The 20,466-nt window shown below is 46.8% G+C and overlaps 1 protein-coding gene across 2 annotated transcripts in view; it reads right to left on the reverse strand.

Moving 5' to 3' along the window:
• The window catches only part of LOC115076251 (sialic acid-binding Ig-like lectin 12), a 248,706-nt gene extending 236,203 nt beyond the window's left edge, over positions 1-12,503 (reverse strand). For both annotated transcript variants that reach the window (XM_029577489.1, XM_029577488.1), the window contains exon 1: positions 12,322-12,503. In XM_029577489.1, coding sequence (XP_029433349.1) covers positions 12,322-12,364 — 43 coding nt within the window. In that variant the 5' untranslated portion in view covers positions 12,365-12,503. The remainder of the gene's footprint in view (positions 1-12,321) is intronic.
• Positions 12,504-20,466: the final 7,963 nt, after the last annotated feature.

Below are 20,466 nucleotides of genomic sequence, written 5' to 3' on the forward strand. Positions count from 1 at the left end.
CTCAAATTCTATATATACGCAGATGACGTTCAAATTTTAATCCCCATATCCAACTCACTGGACTCAACACTCAGGTTATAGAACTCTCACCTGCAAACGATCAACCATCACCTATCAAGCCTCAATCTTGTGCTCAACACTTCTAAAACCGAACTTTTGCTAATTACTCCAGAAGGCAATCCCATCCTTCACCAATCACAAGCTATTACACAAATATCCCATGCTAGAGATCTTGGAGTCTTAATTGACAGTCACCTGAACCTAAAGCATTTTATAAAACATACCACAAAGGAGTGCTTCTACAAGCTACAAGTACTCAAAAAACTCAAACCGCTCCTATTCCATTATGATTTTAGATCCGTCCTCCAAGCTATTCTGTTCTCCAAGATCGACTATTGCAATTCCATTTTGCATGGTCTCCCAGCCTCTACTATTAAACCTCTCCAGTTGCTTCAAAATGCAGCGGCGAGAATTTTGATGAATATCTCTCCCATTCTAAAAGACCTTCACTGGCTCCCAGTAAACTTCAGGATCCTTCATAAATCACTCACAATCATTCATAAAAATATCCACCAATAGACCCCTCTTGATCTGCTTCATCCTCTCAGATTGCACTCGACGGCCAGACCTTTAAGGGATGCCTACAAGGGATCCTTACATGTTCCTCCAATCAAATTAGTGCACCACTCAAACATCAGAGACCGGTCATTCTCTACCGCAGGCCCTTCCATCTGGAACGCCATGCCTCCGGACCTCAGACTGGAGACCTGTCTACTAACTTTTAAAAAGAAACTAAAGACATGGCTGTTCAGCCAAGCCTTCCCCACTACACACCCCATTGCCTGATCTAGTATTGTTCCATCACTCACTTATGTAAACAAATAATCCACATTTCATGCATAGTAACTATTAAGAGGTCGGCTCCTTGCCCCCCTCTTTTGTATATAGTATTTATTTATTTTCATTCACCCTCTCTTTATTTCCTACTCCCAGTTAAGGCATCCTTGTTATAATGTAACTTTTATGCTCCTTGAATTAATTATCTCTTGTTGATTGGTTAATTGTATTTACTGCTTAGTTCGATGTAAACCGAGTTGATTTGATTTGTATCAAGAAAGTCGGTATATAAAAGCCTTTAATAAATAAATAAATAAATAATGACTGGTAGGGGGACAATATGTAAATCTACAGTTCTAACACTAAATTTTCAAAAAGGAAACTTTGATAAAATGAGAAAAATAGAAAAAAAACTGAAAGATGCAGCTGCAAAGGTTAAAAGTGTTCAACAGACGTGGACATTGTTTAAAATTACAATCTTAGAAGCGCAGTCCAGATGTATTCTATGCATTAAGAAAGGTGGAAGGAAGGCAAAACAATTACTGGCATGGTTAAAAGATGAGGTGAAAAAGACTATTTTAGCCAAAAAAACTGGAAGAAGCATCCATCTGAAGAAAATAGGAAAAAGCATAAGCACTGTGAAATTAAGTGTAAAACATTCAAGAGAGAATTTGAAATGAAGTTGGACACAGAGGCAAAAACTCAAAATAAAATATTTTTTTTAATATATCCGAAACAAGAAACCTGTGAGGGAGTCGGCTGGTCTGTTAGATGACCGAAGGGTTAAAGGGGCTATGAAGGAAGATAAGGCCATTGCAGAAAGATTAAATTAATTCTTTTCTTCTGCGTTTACTAATTTATTTATTTATTTAACATTTTTTTATATACCGGGATTCATGCAGAATTTGCATATCAGCTCGGTTTACATTGTAACTGAAAAATACATGCATGAAGAGTGCAAGTTACATAGAACAGGGTCTTAAAAACTTGGAACAGAATACATGGGTAAAATAGCTTATAACATAATAGATGATGGAGAAACTGAAAGTTATCTTAATTGTAATGTGTTATGTTTCAAGCTCGGTTGAGAGTCTTTGGATAGATTATTTGTTAGTGCGTGGACGTTGATGTGACTTATTATCATGATTAGAACGCTTGTTCGAATAGCCAGGTTTTTAGTCTCTTTTTGAAGTTGATTGGGCAATGTTCTAACCGGAGAAAAGAAGGTAGGGAGTTCCAGATTGTTGGACCTGCTGAAGACAAGGCACGTTTGCTTAGCGAAGTTTTGATGTGTGTTGTTTGGAGAGTGTTTTTGTAAGCTGTTCTCGTTGGTCTGGTTGGTAGATGAAGTAGAAGAGGAAAGTTGAGTTCAAGAGGACTGCCCTTGTGTATGGTTTTTTGAATGATTGTTAGTGTTTTGTATAAGATTCTGTACTTAATTGGGAGCCAATGTAGGTCCCTCAAAATGGGGGTAATATGATCTCTCCTGTTGGTCTTGGTCAGTATCCTGGCTGCGGCGTTCTGCAGCATTTGAAGGGGTTTAAGGGTGTTAGCTGGAATGCCGATTAGCAAAGAGTTGCAATATTAATGAGGATGCTGGGGAGATACCGGTTTTAGAGATGGTTTTCAAGGGTGATGAGTCAGATGAACTGAACCAAATCACTGTGAACCTGGAAGATGTAGTAGGCTAGACTGACAAATTAAGAGTAGCAAATTAAGACCCGGCGAACTTAGAACCGCGACCGGATAGGGGTGGGAGCCAGGGCCTGCGCAGCCGGCGCGAGAGCCCGTCAGGGTAAGGCCTACAAAAAAACTCGCTTACCGTCCAGACGTCTCCCCCACCGGCCACGAGGCTCGCCGCACCGCCGCACCGTCCCGTCCAGACGCTCACCACGGACTTCGGGCGCCGCCTCCTCCCCGAGGATCCACCAATCGGAGGAGGGAAGCCCGAGGACCAATAGGGAGGCCTCTTCTGGGGCTTTAAACCCCCGCACGCTCTTCAGGCGGCGCGCGCCTGGCGTCGCGTGCCGAAGGAGCACGACAAAGGGGCCTGCCCCTTTGTGCGCCCCTTATTGCAGCCCGGTAGGGCAGCCTCTCTCCTTACTTTCCCCACCCCCTCAGACTCAGACTTGCTCTCTGTTAGTCTAAGGCCTTAAAGAGCTCATTTCTCAAAATGCACTCCTTTACCATCCCCATCATCAGCAAACACCTTAGATACAAAGAGAAACCCCCACAGATTCATCTCATCCAACAGAAGAGACTAATCCCTATCATCATGTCACCACTTACACAACTACTAGGCCTCTTTCTATTCTCTTTGACCCTCTTCAATGCCCAATCCCTCGCTAAAAAATCACACATACTAAATGATTATCTCTCAGAGGCTAACCCAGACATCTGTGCCATCACAGAAACCTGGTTAAAACCCACGGACTCAGTACTTATAAATCAACTCCCCACTCAAACCTACGATTGAAGAAAAACTGATACTTCACGCATATCCAGCATAGCTCTCTGCTTCAACGGCAGGGGAGAAGAAAAACTGATACTTCACGCATATCCAGCATAGCTCTCTGCTTCAACGGCAGGGGAGAAGAAAAACTGATACTTCACGCATATCCAGCATAGCTCTCTGCTTCAACGGCAGGGGAGAAGAAAAACTGATACGTCACGCATATCCAGCATAGCTCCCTGCTTCAACGGCAGGGGAGAAGAAAAACTGATACTTCACGCATATCCAGCATAGCTCTCTGCTTCAACGGCAGGGGAGAAGAAAAAAGGATTAGCACTCACAAAGCGGGGAGTAGCTGGCTTGTTACGGCGGTTACTACCCCAAACCAAATAAGCCTGATACTTCACTTTCAATGCATTTCCAGCATAGCTCTCTGCTTTAACGGCAGGGGAGAAGAAAAACTGATACTTCACGCATATCCAGCATAGCTCTCTGCTTCAATGGCAGGGGAGAAGAAAAACTGATACTTCACGCATATCCAGCATAGCTCTCTGCTTCAACGGCAGGGGAGAAGAAAAACTGATACTACACGCATATCCAGCATAGCTCCCTGCTTCAACGGCAGGGGAGAAGAAAAACAACCAATAAGGGCTGAATAACATAGTCTGGGTAAAACAAATAAGCATGGGTGTAGCTTGCTTATTGCGGCGGTTACTTCCCCTACTACCCCCTAACTAATCAAGCTTGATATTTCACTTGGATGCAGCTCCATCACTGCTCTCTACACTAATGGTGGGGGTGGAAGGGAAATAGAACCAAAGAGCTAAGAGAAACAGATAAGTATGAGAAAAAATGTGTGAAGCTTGCTGGGCAGACTGGATGGGCCGTTTGGTCTTCTTCTGCCGTCATTTCTATGTTTCTATGATTTCTTTTCGATCCCTAGACCTAAAAAAAGAGGAGGCGGTCTACTGCTCGCAGCGAAGAAACACCTGAAGATAACCCTGCAACACTCCCACTCAATCTCGAACCTGGAATGTGCTTACTTCAAATCCAAACAGCTCCAAATATGCTTGATCTATGCCCCACCAGGAAACTTAGAAGCCGACCCATCTCCCTTGATAGAATATATAGCCAAACACATCAACTATGACTCCCCTGCACTAATTATAGGAGATTTTAATTTACATGTAGATTTGAACAAACGTTCCAATAACTGCGAATCCTTCCTATCATCACTCAAACACTTGGGCTTCAAACAGATCATTGGCAACCCAACTCACAAAGCAGGCCATACGTTGGATCTGATTTTCGTGAACGAAGGCATCTCTCTCTCATCTCGTCCAACCAGTACCCTGGTCAGACCATCTAATCATCACAACGGTCCTCAAGACAGCAGACACATTGCCCCCTCCATTCCCCAAAACCATTATTCAATTCAGGAAACCGTGCTCCACTGAAGTGATAACCGATCTTCTAGATAAGGAATTAACACAGCTCGACCTCTCCGATGTGAACTCAGCTGTCTTGTCTTGGCACGTGATTACTAACAAAGTCGCAGACCAAACCTGCCCACTAACTACCAAGGTGCTTCACAAGGCCCAGGACAACAGAAAACCTTGGTTCACTCCTGAACTGAAGGCCATCAAATCAGAACTCAGAAACAAAGAACATATCTGGCGCAGAAATCCTTCAACCACAACTCAAGCAAGCTACAAATCCACACTCAACAAATACAGGAACACCATCTTCAAAAAAAAAGAAAGACTTTTTCTCCAAAAAAATTCACCACTTCATCTTTGACTCTAAAGCCCTTTTTTCATACGTCTCTGCCCTCACCAAACCCTCTCCCCCTTCTATTCCAGACGAGCAAGCTCTCTCTAAAGCCACAGAACTCGCCACCTTCTTCGAGAATAAAATTATAAATCTCACCAAACAGTTCTCCACCCCCAATCCACTCATCCCCATCTCGCAAACCTCAAGATCACATCAGAACTATAAGCTAGAATCCTTCGAGACTACCTCTTCTCTCGAAGTTATGAATATACTAAAGAAACTCAAACCCTCCTCTCATCCGCTAGACACCATCCCATCAAACCTTCTCATCTCAATACCAAATACCATAGCGAAACCCATCGCAGAAATCATCAACCGCTCGCTAATCCAAGGTCAAGTGCCCGACTCTCTCAAGCAAGCCATACTGAAGCCTCTATTAAAAAAACCTAACTTGTCAACAGATGATCCATCCAACTTCCGTCCCATAGCCAACTTACCCTTCATCGCCAAGATCACTGAAAAAATAGTAAATAAACAACTCACAGACTATTTGGAAGATCACTCTATTCTGGCTCCATCGCAATACGGATTTCGTAAATCCCGAAACACAGAATCCCTTCTGATCTCTCTCATGGACTCCATTCTCTTGAGCTCAGAAAAAAGACAACCACACCTACTTATTCTCCTCGACCTCTCGGCGGCCTTTGATACGGTCAACCACTCAATCCTTCTCCACCAACTAGCTGATATTGGTATCTCAGGCGCTGCCCTCGACTGGTTCCGCTCATTTCTCAGCAACAGATCATTCAAGGTAAAAATCAATAACAAAGAATCACAATCAATCAGCTCAAACCTGGGAGTCCCTCAAGGCTCTTCCCTCTCCCCTACCCTTTTTAACATATATCTGCTACCTCTCTGCCTCCTCCTTTCTAAACTGAACATTAAACACTTCATTTACGCGGACGACGTCTAAATTATCATCCTGATCAAGAAATCCCTACAAACTTCTTTAATCTTCTGGGAGAATTGCTTTCATGAAATCAGCGCCCTTCTCACTAAACTCAATTTAGTAATCAACAAAGACAAGACTGAATACCTCATCATCTCCCAGGAAGACAACCCCTTGTCTAGAGAAACAGCCTCACCCTTAACTGGTCAACCACAAATAGTCCTCAACTCTCCCTCCAACCTCACATCAACCATCATGAACAACATCAAAAACTCAGACTTCGTAAGAGACCTAGGAGTGCTCCTCGACAACCAGCTCAACCTGAAAAGATTTGTAAACAACATGACAAAAGATTGCTTCTTTAAACTACAAGTGCTGAAAAAGCTAAAACCACTACTGCACTCTCAAGATTTCCGCCTGGTTCTACAATCTATCATCCTTACCAAAATTGATTACTGCAACGCTCTGCTACTCGGTCTACCAGCTACCACCATTAAGCCTTTACAGATGTTACAGAACTCGGCGGCCAGGATCTTGACCAATTCTAATAAGAGAGACCACATCACACCTATCCTCTACAACCTCCATTGGCTTCCGATCAAATTCAGAATTCTATACAAAGTTCTGACCAGCATACATAAATCCTTACACAACTCAGCCCCAATGGATCTCACATTTCAGCTACGCACCAACAAATCCACGAGACCGATCAGAAAAGCTTACCAAGGCACTCTTTTCGTCCCTCAAGCCAAATCCTCGCTAAGTAATAGGGCACTATCCACTGCAGGCCCTACCCATTGGAACTCACTCCCACCGGAACTCAGACAAGACCCCTGCCAGATTTCTTTCAAGAAAAAACTGAAAACATGGCTATTCAGCCTTGCGTTTCCTTGATGGCCCATAAGGTACTACCCATGATATCTTTGATTGGTTCTATTTAATATTAATTCACCCTCTTACCCTCCCCTATCCTACTTCTTTCTACCCAACCCTCCACCCCTTCTTCCATTCCTTGTGTCCGCCCTCTATCTCCCTTCCCAATATTCCTTCTCAATCGAGACAATCATCCGCTTGATTTCATTTTAACATTGATGGCTCTTTTCTCACTTTTTGTATAAGAATAGTTACCAAAAGTTTTTTATAGGTTTAAATGTTTAAGTGTGCCTCTTTTGTTTCTATGTAATGCTCATAAGCACTCTTATTGGTTTGATGTTCTTTGTTCCATGTAATGCCCCTAGGCAAGTTAAATTGTTTCACTGTAAACCGGTTTGATTTGCATCCAATGCAAGAAGATCGGTATATAAAAACCCAAAAATAAAATAAATAAATAAATAGCAAATCACCTGGACCAGATGGTATGCACCTTAGGATTCTGAAGGAACTAAAAAAAATGAAATTTCAGATCTATTAGTTAAAATTTGTAACCTATCATTAAAACCATCCACTGTACCTGAAGACTGGAGGGTGGCCAATGTAATCCCAATATTTGAAAAGGGCTCCAGGGGCGATCCAGGAAACTATAGACCAATGAGCCTGATTTCAGTGCTGGGAAAAATAGTGGAAACTATTCTAAACTATTCACAAAGCATATAGAAAGACAAATTTTAATGGAACACAGTCAGCATGGATTTACCCAAGGCAAGTGTTACCTCACAATTCTGATTCATTTTTTTGAAAGAGTTAATAAACATGTGGATAAAGGTGAACCAGTAGATGTAGTATATTTGAATTTTCAGAAGGTGTTTGACAAAGTCCCTCATGAGGGGCTTCAAAGAAAACTAAAAAGTTATGGGATAGGAGGCAGTGTCCTTTTATGGATTACAAACTGGTTAGAAGACAGTAAACAGAGAGTAGGATTAAATGGTCAATTTTCTAAGTGGATAAGGGTAAACAGTGGAGTGCCTCAAGGATCTGTACTTGGACCAGTGCTTTCAATCTAACTAGATAAATGAAGCTTGACCGACGTGCCCGCAAATGCGCAGTAGAGAGCAGCTCTACTGCGCATGTGCGGGCGAGCACGTCAGTCTTAGGCAGCGTCAAAAAAAACCAAAAAACATGGCGGCAGCGGTGGTAGCAGCGGCAGCGGCAGCGGGCAGCGGTAGCGGGCGGTAGCGGCGGCGGTAGCGGGCGGCAGCGGCGGCGGTAGCGGCAGCGGTGGTGGGCGGTGGCGGTAGCGGTAGCGGGCGGCGGCGGTAGCGGCAGCGGGGGCGGGCGGCGGTAGCGGGCGGCAGCGGAGGCGGTAGCGGCGGGCGGCAGTGGCGGCGGTAGCGGGCGGCGGTGGCGGGCGGCGGCGGTAGCGGCCAGTAGCGAGGGAGGGAGGAGAGAGAGAGAGGGAGGGAGGGACGGACTAAGTGGGAGGGACGAAGAGAGAGAGTGGGAGGGAGTGACTGAGTGAGAGGGAGGGATTGAGTGAGGGGGAGGGACTGAGTGAGGGGGAGTGAGCGGGACTGAGGGAGAGGGAGGGAGTGAGTGGGACTGAGGGAGAGGGAGGGAGGGAGTGGGACTGAGGGAGAGTGAGTGGGACTGAGTGTGAGTGAGAGGGAGAGAGGGGGAGGGAGTGAGTGAGACTGAGTGGGAGGGAGGGACTGAGTGAGAGGAGAGGGAGGCTGGGGAGGAGTGGGTGAGTGGGAGGTAGGGGAGAGAGAATGAGGGAGGTAGGGGAGAGAGAATGAGGGGGAGGTGAGAGACAGAGGGATGTAGCCCGTTTTAACGGGCTTAACGGCTTGTATATTTATAAATGATCTGGAAAGGAATACGATGAGTGAGGTAGTCAAATTTGCATATGTTAAAAATATTATTCATAGTTAAATCACAAGCGGATTGTAATAAACTGCAAGAGGATCTTGCAAGACTGGAAGATTGGGCATCCAAATGGCAGATTAAATTTAATGTGGACAGTGCAAGGTGATGCATATAGGAAAAAATAATCCATGCTGTAATTACATGATGTTAGGTTCCATATTAGAAGCTACCACCCAGCAAAATGATCTAGGTGTCATAGTGGGTAATACATTGAAATCATCGGCTCAGTGTGCTGGCAGCCAAAAAAGCAAATGTTAGGAATTATTACGAAGGGAATGGTGAATAAAACAGAAAATGTCATAATGCCCCTGTATCGCTCCATGGTGAGACCGCACTCTTCTGGTCGCTGAATCTCAAAAAAGATATAGTTTCCATGGAGAATGTACAGAGAAGGGCGACCAAAACGATAAAGGGGATGGAATAGCTCCCATATGAGGAAAGACTAAAGAGGTTAAGGCTGTTCAGCTTGGAGAATACTGCTGAGAGGAGATATGATAGAGGTCTACAAAATCATTAGAGGTCTAGAATGAGTAAATGTGAATCAGTTATTTACTCTTTTGGATAATAGAAGGACTAGGGGGCACTCCATGAAGTTAGCAAGTAGCACATTTAAAACTAATTGGAGAAAATTCTTGCTCACTCAGGGGTAGATTTTAAGTTTTTGCGAGCACACACATGGACGCTCGATTTTATAACATGCACGCATTATAAAATCGGGGGTTGGCATGCACAAGGGGGTGCACATTAGTGCATCTTGCGTGCGCTGACGCCCGCAGCCTTGACCAGTTCCCTGCCAACCCCCTAAACTAACCTCCCTTCCCCTTACCTACCCACCCCCTAGCCCTAACCTAGTCTCCCCCAAAATGTTTTTCTTACCGCTTCCGCACGCCGGCACCCTCCTGGGGGCCTCTAGCCAGGCGGACTGTTCTGCCCTGCCCCTTTCTCAAAGCCCCAGGACTTACACGCCTCCCGGGGCTTTACGTGCGTGGCCGGGTCTTTTAAAATAGGCCCGGTGCTCATAGGCCTTTTAAAATCCGGCCCTCAACGCACAATTAAGCTCTGGAATTTGTTGCCAGAGGATGTGGTTAGTGCAGTTAGCATAGCTTGGTTTAAAAAAGGTTTGGATGAGTTCTTGGAGGAGAAGTCCATTAACTGCTATTAATCAAGCTGACTTAGAGAATAGCCACAGCTATTACTGGCATCAATAGCATGGGATCTTGATACTTGCCAGGTACTTGTGGCCTGGATTGGCCACTGTTGGAAATAGGATGCTGGGCTCAGTGGTCTGACCCAGCATGGCAACTTCTTATGTTCTTATGGGGTGGGGGAAAGAAGGAAGGTTATCATGATGGGGTGTGAGAATAGAAGGAGAGGGAAGGTGATGATGACTGGGGGAGGGAAGAGATGTTGAGAGATGGAAGATATTGATAATGCCAGGGGGTGAGGAGGAAAGAGGTGGAGGGCTAGACAAAGTGATGATGATGCCAGGGGATGGGGAAGAGGGGAGAGAAGAAGATGATGCAAGGGGAGAAGGGTGATTATGATGCTGGGGGTAGAGGAAGAGGAAAGGGAGAAGGTGATGATGCCAGGGGGGCTGGAGGAAGAGAGAAGGGAAGAGAAATGTGATGGAACTAAGGGGTGGGTGGGGGGGGAGAGAGAGAAGGTGGTGATGATGCCTGCAGGAAGGGTGATAGGGAAGAAAAGACAAAGTGATGATGGGGAAGTTATTACTGTGCCACAACGAAGTGAACCTTGTGCCAGGTGTGCCACAAAACAAAAAAAGTTGAGAACCATTAATCTAAAGATGTGTAGTCTTCTCTAGCTGCAGCTGATGCAAGGATTCATGCATGAACTATCATAAAAAAAACTGAATGGGAATGGGGTTTATGAGAGGAGAGGTGGGAAGAAACCATTTCTCTCAAAAAAGAACATTGTTGCCCGATTCAGGTTCACTAAAGATTATCTGGATGACCCACAAGACTTCTGGAATAATGTTCTTTAGACAGATGAGTCAAAAATTGAATTTATCAGCCACAACAACAAATGTTTTGTTTGGTGAAAATCAAACACTGCCTTCCAAAGTAAGAACACATCTCAACTGTCAAGCATGGTGATGGAGGTATCATGGTGTGGGGCTGTTTTGCTGCATCATGATCTGACTACAGTCATTGAAGAAATCATGCCTTCTGTTTTATAGAAGAAAATTATAGACAGAATGTCAGGCCATTCATCCATGAGCTGATGCTGCGCCAAAAGTGGGACATGCAGCAAGACAACAACCTTAAATTTCAAGTACATCTACTAATGAATGGCAGAAGAAGAAGAAATTTCATATTCTGGATTGATCATGTCAAAGTCTCAACCTAAACCAGATTGAAATGTTGTGGCAAAACCTGAAGCAAGCTGTTCATACAAGGAAGCCCTTAAATGTAACAGAGCTAAACCTTTTTTTTTATGGAAGAGTGGGACAAAATTCCTCAAGTGTAAATGTAAGCGACTGGTCAACAGTTACAGGAAACATTTAATTTATTTATTTGTTTGTTTGTTTGTTTGTTTTTCTATACCGATGTTCATCGGACATATCACACGGGTTTACAGAGCAGCAGAGTCTATTGGCATAGACTTTTTGTTTTACATTAGTACATTTTGTCATTTAGAATTGGACTTCAACACATTTTACATTGAACTTTGTAACATTTTGCATTGAACATTATAACATATTGCATTGAACGTGAAAGCATATTGAACTAATTGCTGCTATTGGGGTGCTACTAGTTACTGAATGAAGGGTTTATATACTTTTTCATACACAAATACTTATTGCTGAAACTTTCTGTTGTATAAGTAATCAAAATATATCCTTTAGGGCCGAGTTATTTATTCCATGGGGTTCTCTTATCAGGGTTTAGATTAGGACCTAATCGTATTTTGAGTATAAATTGTACTAAAATACAGACACAAGCTTTTCTTTTCAGCACTGTTTACCTAAATCCAGCATTGATGCCCACCCATGATAGAGATGTGTCTGTATCTGATTTAAAGAGACCACTCCCTATGACAAGGTACAAGAAAGAGGCTTCTTTCCAATACCCCATAGTAGTAGATCAATGTTTTTGTTTAGTTCTAGTTTTTAGTTGTTTTAATAAGCATGTTATATTAATCTGTTCACGTTTTTTTTTAAATGTTGTACACAGCCTTGAGCAATCATAAAGCCTGGTACAGAAATATATTAAATAACAACAACTGATGAGTGTAGCAGCCTTTCCATGTGTTACTCTCATCTTACTCTTACTACTGCTAGAACCTGTGCCTATTCCACACTTACTCTCCCACTCTACAAAAAGCCCTGCTCGCTGCATCCTTCCCAAGGAACAGACTTTCCTTGCAGTGTCTGTGCCTGATCCAGTGAGACCCTTCCCTGATCCAGGAGAGGAACAAAAGCAATAACAGATCCCTGATGAGTGGAACCTCCTACTACTGCCAGAGTCTGTGTCTGTCGCACACTTACCCTCCCATAACACACTCAGCAGAAGAAGCCCTGCTCTCTGCATCCTTCCCAAAGCAATGACTTTCTGCGGCTGCCCCTCAACTCCTGGGACAAGGGGAGCAAATCATGGTAAGAGTCAAGAGCCGCCAACCATATAGATATCAAAGATGAAAAAAAATCAATGGCGGCGCTCACTGGCTCACAGCCCCGCCTTTCGCACTTGTTTCCTTGGTAACAGGAACCCCGTGCGGAAGAAGGGGGCGGGGATTGTTAGAGGGCAGGGCCAAGGACCAGTGAAACAATGGGACGGGCGGGTTAGAACTGCGGGCTGGAAGGGAGAGGGTATGGCAGAGTAGGGCATGAGGGGGAGACTCGGAAGATTCGGGAAGGGGCTATGGAGAAGGAGAAGTATGAATGAGATCCCAAGGAAAGTGGCTTGGGGGAAGTTTGAGGAACTGGAGAAGGGCCCTCGGAAGTAGGAAGGGAGGACCTCGGAATAGGGCCATTGGAAGAGTGGGAGATTGAGGCTATAGGTGGGTATGAGGGAAAAGCACCTTGAAGTCCATCAAATGGTAAAAAAATATATATTTTAAAATGAATGGTGCTGAGCGCCGAAGAGCAAAAACTGGTAATTTGACATTTTCAGATCATCATTCCATATCTTGGTATTGTAGTTAGTTTTACTAAAGTGGCATGTCTTTATCTCACCTAGAAGAAATGGACAGTAGATTGCTAATTTAATTTAAAAAATAATCTGAAGGGAAGGACGGGCCCTATGGGTCCAAACTTAGAATCTTGGAATGTTTCTTGGAGATGTCTGTGGCACAAAGTTAGAGCGAAGTGCGGTAGAGGAGCAGATTAAAGGGAGAAGGAAGTCACTATAAACTGCCTGCTGCCTACGTATTTTCTCACGTTTTTAGTTCTGTTATTTCTCTTTTCTTATTTGCTATCTCAATTCTTGTTTCTTTTTCTTCTGTTTTATTTTTCCAGTAGTATCTATATCGAAATAAAGGAGTGGAGTGCAGGCAAATTAGGTATGTAGGGGTGTTACCCTGTCGTTAGGTAGTGGCATGCCCCAGAGCCACCCCAGTAGTTGGTTTAAGGTGTAATTAGGGCATGTCTGAGCAAGAGCCAGAGTCCCTCAGAGAGAGAGGGAGGTTGGAACATCTTGCAGTATGTAGTAGGTGGCATGGACAAGGCCATGGCTCCAGGACAGGGCTCCCCTGTGCCCAAGAGAAGGAGAATGAAAATACAGCTAAAGCTGTTCCAGGACCAATGAAATGATCACAAGTCCATGAGTACCAAAAAGGCAGAATCATGTAAAGCATCAGATAGGGATGTGCTTTCAGTTGAAATTAAATGTTTCGTTGTGAAAATAAAAGGAAAGAATCATTTTTTTGTTTTTATTTCATTTGCACTGAAGCAACCATGAACCTCAGCCCTCCACTGGAAAAAAAAACAGCTATAGTGCGCCAAAGTTTTAAATTTCTTAGCATCCAATCAGATGAATCCAGAGCAAGTAGGTTATGTATGCCTACCAGAAGATGGAGACAAAGCAAGCTGGTGTAACTGTATTTTCCTAGCGTGTAGCAGATGGACTCAAATCAAGTGGGTATAGTGTATTCGTGCTAGCAGTTGGAGACGGAGCTGATGTCAGCACGGAAGTGCAGCAATTCAGTAATTTCCGTCTCCAAAGCAGTTTGGAGCTACCTCACGCTCGCTGAGCATGTTTCCAAATTCTAACGACTAAATTCATAGAAGAAACCTACCTGAAGACAAGCCCCGCACTCCTGCGGTGATACCATTCGGTCCCTCCCCCAGTTGAGTTTCCCGAGCTGATTTCCGTGATCCCTCGGAGGTAAGAGCCTCGGTCCGGTGGCCGACTCGCGGCAGGGACCTAGCCCCCGAGTGAGAAGGGCTCGGGCGCGGCATAGAGGCAGCCTCGGTCCCGGTGAGGACTTGGCCCCCGAGCGAGACGAGTTCGGGCGTGGCCTAGAGACAGCGGGTGCACTTCCTCGAGCGCAGTGGTGAAGGTACTCACCCTCTCCCCCCGCAGCCGGAGACCGCCCGGGTTGCAGCCGGGAAGCGCCGAAGACAAGGTAAGGCGTACATCTTTACTGTGGTCTCCGAGGAAGTGAGGATTAGCGGGGTCTGCCTACGTGGCAGCCCGCCAAGGAGGTCGCCATTTTTGCCTGCATGCCCGCCTTCACCACCTGGGCGCACGTGGATAGGCGCACGTTGCTCAGCGCACGCCGATAGGCGCAGGCCGATAGATAGGCGCCCGTTCATAGACGCCTGTTGATAGGCGCCCGTTCATAGGCGCACGTTCATAGACGCCTGTTCATAGGTGCACGTTCATAGGCGCAAGTTCATAGGCGCCCGTTCATAGACGCCTTCATAAGACGCCCATTCTTAGGCGCACGTCCATAGACACCTGTTGATAGGCGCACGTTCATAAGACGCCCGTTCCTAGGCGCATGTTGCTAAGCGCATATTGAGAAGCGCGCATTCATAGGCGCCCGTTGATAAGCGCCCATTGATAAGCGCCTGGGGATAAGCGCATGTTAGTAGGCGGCACATATTACAAGGCACATACTCCAGCTGGAAGGAAATAACAGACGAAATGGAGCGTAAGAGAGCCCATGCGTCCGCAGAGCCGGCACCTCCAGAATCAGGCATAAGAGCTCTAAGCCTCTGCTCAGCATGCAACCTCAGAGCCACACTGAGCGAGGATGCAGACTCCCTATGCGCCCAATGTGAGGAGGCCCTGGGAGTTCCAGGCCAGGACCGGTCCCAGCCCAGCGTACTTGCCAGTTCCTCAGGGAACACCCCGGACTTAGCAGGCCGCGGTGAGCAGCCAGGGAACCTGAGAGACCTGGTGCCCCTAAGGCCAGATCCGGCTTCGCTTTCCTGGGTGGAATTATTCAAGGGGATTCACGCCTTTGTCCAGATGCAGTCTGCTCCTCGACTGGGTCCTTCCGTACCGGATGATCCGGCCCCTGGACCCTCAAGACCTAGGCACGGTCACTCGCCACCCGGAAGCCCCACTTATGGGGATTCGGATTGCTCCAAGGAAGACGAGGAGCCCCCCAAGGAGGGAGAACTCCCCTCGGAGATAGAACCATATCGGACCATGAGACGCTTCTTTCGGAAGGAGGATCTCCCAGACCTGGTCTCTCAACGCCTGTCAGAACTGGCTATTCCGGGCCAGGACACCCCAGGGGAACCTAAAATGAACCCCCTGCTAGAGGGCCTGTGCCAAACGGCTCACCATTTTCCCCTCCTACTAGCAGCACAGCAGCTAATCGATCTGGAATGGAATGCACCGGAGGCCTCATTCAAAGGGGGTCGGGCATGTACCCTTTGGACCCGGTGACCAAGGAGCTGCTGGCGTGCCCCAAGGTAGACGCCATAGTTAGCGCAATTGTGAAGCGCACCACCATTCCGGTGGAGGGGGGAGCGGCCCTCAAGGATAGACATGACCGGCGCATGGACGCCATTCTGAAACAAGCTTTTGAGGTGGCAGCCATGTCCCTACGAATTGCGACCTGCTGCACCGTGGTGACGCGTTCCTGTTTATCACAAGCTAGGAACAACACCCCGGGAGAAGAAATGGAATCAGCTCTCTCGTTCCTCACTGACGCAGCCTCCGACCTAGTCCGTACGGCAGCCAAAGGAGTGTCATCCTCCGTGGCAGCCAGGAGACAGCTCTGGCTACGTAATTGGGCGGCCGACTCTTCCTCCAAGACACGCCTCACAAGACTGCCCTTTAAGGGATCCCTACTGTTCGGTAGCGATCTCGAGAAACTGGCTAATAGATGGGGCGCCTCTCCATTACCCCGTCTACCAGAAGACAGGTCGAGGAGGAGCCAGCGTTCTTTTCCTAGGCCATCCAGAGGTAGACACTCTCAGCGCTTCAACCCTTACAGGGCTCGCTACCAAGCACCTCGTTCTCAGACCAGGAACCAGCCCTTTCGGACTAAGCACAACAAGAGGAGAACCGGCTCGGGTTCTGGTCCCGGCCGCACCCCACAATGACAATCAGCCGACCCATCCTGGGGTAGCAGCCATAGGGGGCAGGCTAACCCTCTTCTACCGCAGGTGGGTCGAGATTACCTCGGACCAGTGGGTCCTCGCCATCATCCGAGAAGGGTATTACCTGGACTTTCTTCAGCTCCCGCCGGACAAGTTTGTGGAATCTCCTTGTTCACCCCTCAAGAAGGCGGCACTAGAAGTTACCTTGCGGAGGCTCCTGTCCCTGAAAGCCATAATCCCAGTGTCTGCAGTGGGAGATAAATTCTGGGCATTATTCCATTTATTTCATAGTACCCAAGAAGGAGGGCACTTTCAGGCCCGTTCTGGACCTCAAGTCAGTCAACCGACACCTACGGGTCCCCAGCTTTCGCATGGAAACTCTGCGGTCTGTCAAGAATGCAGTACAGCCAGGGGAGTTTCTCACATCCCTAGATCTGTCGGAAGCCTACTTGCATATCCCAATCCATTGGGATCACCAGCGCTATTTACGCTTCAAAGTCCTGAGCCAACACTTCCAGTACCGAGCTTTACCCTTCGGGTTAGTTACCGCGCCGCGGATCTTTACCAAGGTCATAGTAATAGTGGCGGCGGCGGCACTCAGGAAGGAAGGAATTCTCGTCCATCCCTACCTGGACGATTGGCTGATCAGGGCAAAGTCACCGGAGGAGAGCCACCAGGCAACCAACAGAGTTATAGCTCTTCTGGAAAGCCTAGGATGGGTAGTAAACTTGAACAAGAGTTCCCTGCAGCCTTCTCAGTCACTGGAATACCTAGGAGTCCGATTCGACACCCAGGAAGACAAGGTCAGTCTGACATCCAAGAGGAGAGCAAAGCTCCGGAATCGTCTGCAGGCCCTGCTGAGCGCCACCCGGCCCACAGCTTGGGATTACCTACAGGTCCTCGACCTTATGGCATCCACTCTGGAGGTGATACCATGGGCGCGGGCTCATATGAGACCATTACAACGCGCCCTCCTATCTCGGTGGAGCCCACGATCACAGAACTACACTGTACACCTCCCCCTACCAGCCAGAGTGCGGAATCAGATATGGTGGTGGTTGCAGCCCGGCCACATGAGCCGGGGGTCAAGAATGTCCTCCCCAACCTGGACCCTGCTCACTACAGATGCCAGCCTGAACGGATGGGGAGCACACTGCGAGGAACTCACCGCCCAAGGGCGGTGGAACAGAGAAGAGTTGGGGTGGAACATCAACCGACTAGAGGCACGGGCAGTCAGGCTAGCTTGCCTGCGATTTGCCTACAGACTCCGAAACAGAGCGGTCAGAGTGATGTTGGACAACGCCACCACAGTGGCATACATCAACCGTCAAGGCGGAACCAGAAGCCGACAGGTATCTCTAGAAATAGCCCCCCCTGATGACTTGGGCGGAAGCAAAGCTCCAGGACATCTCCGCCGTCCACATCGCCAGGAAGGACAACACCACGGCAGACTTCCTCAGCAGAGAAAGCCTAAACCCGGGGGAATGGCAGCTGTTGCCCACAGCTTTCCAGATGATTGTGGATCAGTGGGGGATGCCGGGCATGGACCTACTAGCGGACAGGTCCAACGCTCAAGTACCCAGATATTTCAGCCGCAGGCGGGATCCTCTATCCCAGGGGATCGATGCCCTGGTACAGCCATGGCCTCAGGGGATCCTGCTATATGCCTTTCCTCCATGGCCCCTGCTGGGCGCCATTATACACAAGATTCAGCGGCACAGAGGCCTAGTTCTTCTAGTGGCCCCTGACTGGCCAAGAAGACCCTGGTACGCAGACATGAGAAGACTACTGGCAGGGAACCCATTACCCCTGCCTCCACACAGGGACCTGCTGCGGCAAGTTCCCATCCTCCACGAGGATCCAGCTCAATTCTCTCTTACGGTCTGGCCATTGAGAGGGCTAGACTGAAGAAAAGAGGATACTCGGGGCCGGTTATAGATACACTCCTCCGAGCATGCAAGTTCTCCACATCACTAACATATATAAGGATCTGGAGAGTATTTGAAGCCTGGTGCGACACTCACAACACCAATCCACATGCCGCTAAGATCCCTATCATTTTGGATTTCCTGCAAGATGGACTTCAGAAGAGTCTGTCCCTCAATTCCATCAAGGTTCAAGTGGCAGCGCTATCCTGCTACGGTCCCCGGAGTGACGGCAACAGCATCGCCACACATCCAGACGTTTCACGTTTCCTGACAGGAGTCAAACACATTCGCCCGCCACTGAAGTGGCCAGTGCCCCTGTGGAACCTCAACATAGTTTTGGAATTTCTAGCGGGACCTGCCTTCAGACCCCTTCGAGGCCTGTCCCTCCGTTTGTTAACCTTGAAGATGGTGTTCCTGCTGGCCGTATGCTCAGCACGCCGCATCTCAGAACTACAAGCGCTGTCCTGCCGTGATCCGTTTCTCAGAATCACTCCAGAGGCTATCCATCTTCACACGGTTCCTTCCTTCTTACCCAAAGTAGTCTCACACTTCCACCTCAACCAAACCATATCCTTGCCTACCACGGAAGGTTTGAAGAAGTCGGAAGAAGGTCGAATTCTACGCCATCTCGACATCTCAGCTGCTGATTGTTTACTCCATCTAAGGGCGCTGAGAGGGCCATAAGGCGGCACAGCGCTTCCGGCGCAGAAAGGATTGACCTGCGTTCATTTACAGCGCCTCTGAGAGAAACACCGAGGCCACCAGCAGCTTCAAGCTGCGGGATCTGCTACAGAGACTTTTGCTCCGAACCCTTACCTTCAACTTCGGAAGCCTACGTTCCATCTCGCTGACCTGTTCCCCTCTCAGCTGCTGATTGTTTACTCCATCTAAGGGCGCTGAGAGGGCCATAAGGCGGCACAGCGCTTCCGGCGTCGCGCGCCGAAGGAGCGCGACAAAGGGGCCTGCCCCTTTGTGCGCCCCTTCGTGCGACCAGTGCGGCCAGTTAAGTTAATATAATCATATAGTAAATACATTAACCATATTATGTGTATGTCTTTTGTCCCTGAAGGTACTATCCCCATCTGTTTACATAACGGCAGATACAGCTGGAATAATACGAGAAGGAGGCATCATCCCGGCAGAACAGTAAGAAATCGGAACACTAACAACTTAATCAAACTATCTTGCAACAATATGGCATCAGTTACTGACTGTCTAATTTTTTCATTACTACTGTTCAATGCTCAATCACTTACAAAAAAATCAGTGATTGTTTCGGACTTATTGCAAGATGAGTCCCCTGACTTTATAGCCATTACAGAGACCTGGCTGAAACAAACTGATTCGGTCATTTTAAATCAACTTGGGAATGAGGATTATGAGACTTTTTCGGTGCCTAGACAGGCTAAGAGAGGGGGAGGGTTATTACTGATTGCTAAAAAAAGCTTAAAGATGAATATTCTATCCACGGAAATAGTTCCAAATCATGAAATTGCACTGTTTGAAAGTAATGCTATACAAATCTGTTTAGTCTATTGTCCGCCGGGGTTATTGGATTTGAACGTTTCCCCAATTATTGAATTTTTAACAATGCATGTAAAACCAGATAAGCCTTCAATAATTTTAGGCGATTTTAATTTGCATATGGACAAAGTTCCACTATCCTCAACCTGTGAAACGTTCTCCGAAGCTCTGGTAGCACTAGGTTATTGCCTATTGAGTAAAGATCCGACTCACAGATATGGGCATGCATTAGACTTCATTTTCTATAATGGGTTAGTAAAATTTGAGGTACCCCCAATTATTGTTCCAGTCCCTTGGTCAGATCACTATTTAATTCGGACCAGTTTTAAATGTGCCACAGATTTGAGTAGTACAATTAGGGAAGCTGAGAAATTTAATTGGCGCCCTGCATATAATAGAGAAGAACTAAGTAATGAACTTACTACAAAATTAGAACATATTGACCAATCCTCAGCAGACTTGGCAGTAGACTCCTGGCAAACCATCACTGAGGAAATAGCAAATAGAATTAATCCGGTGCGCACAAAAACTACTGTGAGGAAAAAGAAGGGTAATCCCTGGTATAATGAACTAATAAGAGATAGGAAAAAATCATTGAGGAAAAAGGAAAAGAGGTGGAGAAAGTCTAGAGCGACAGAAGCACATACGGAGTATAGACTGGAGTTAGAAAATTACAAGA

This window comes from Rhinatrema bivittatum, chromosome 14 (genome assembly GCF_901001135.1).
Source record: "Rhinatrema bivittatum chromosome 14, aRhiBiv1.1, whole genome shotgun sequence".
Classification (NCBI taxonomy): Eukaryota; Metazoa; Chordata; class Amphibia; order Gymnophiona; family Rhinatrematidae; genus Rhinatrema; species Rhinatrema bivittatum.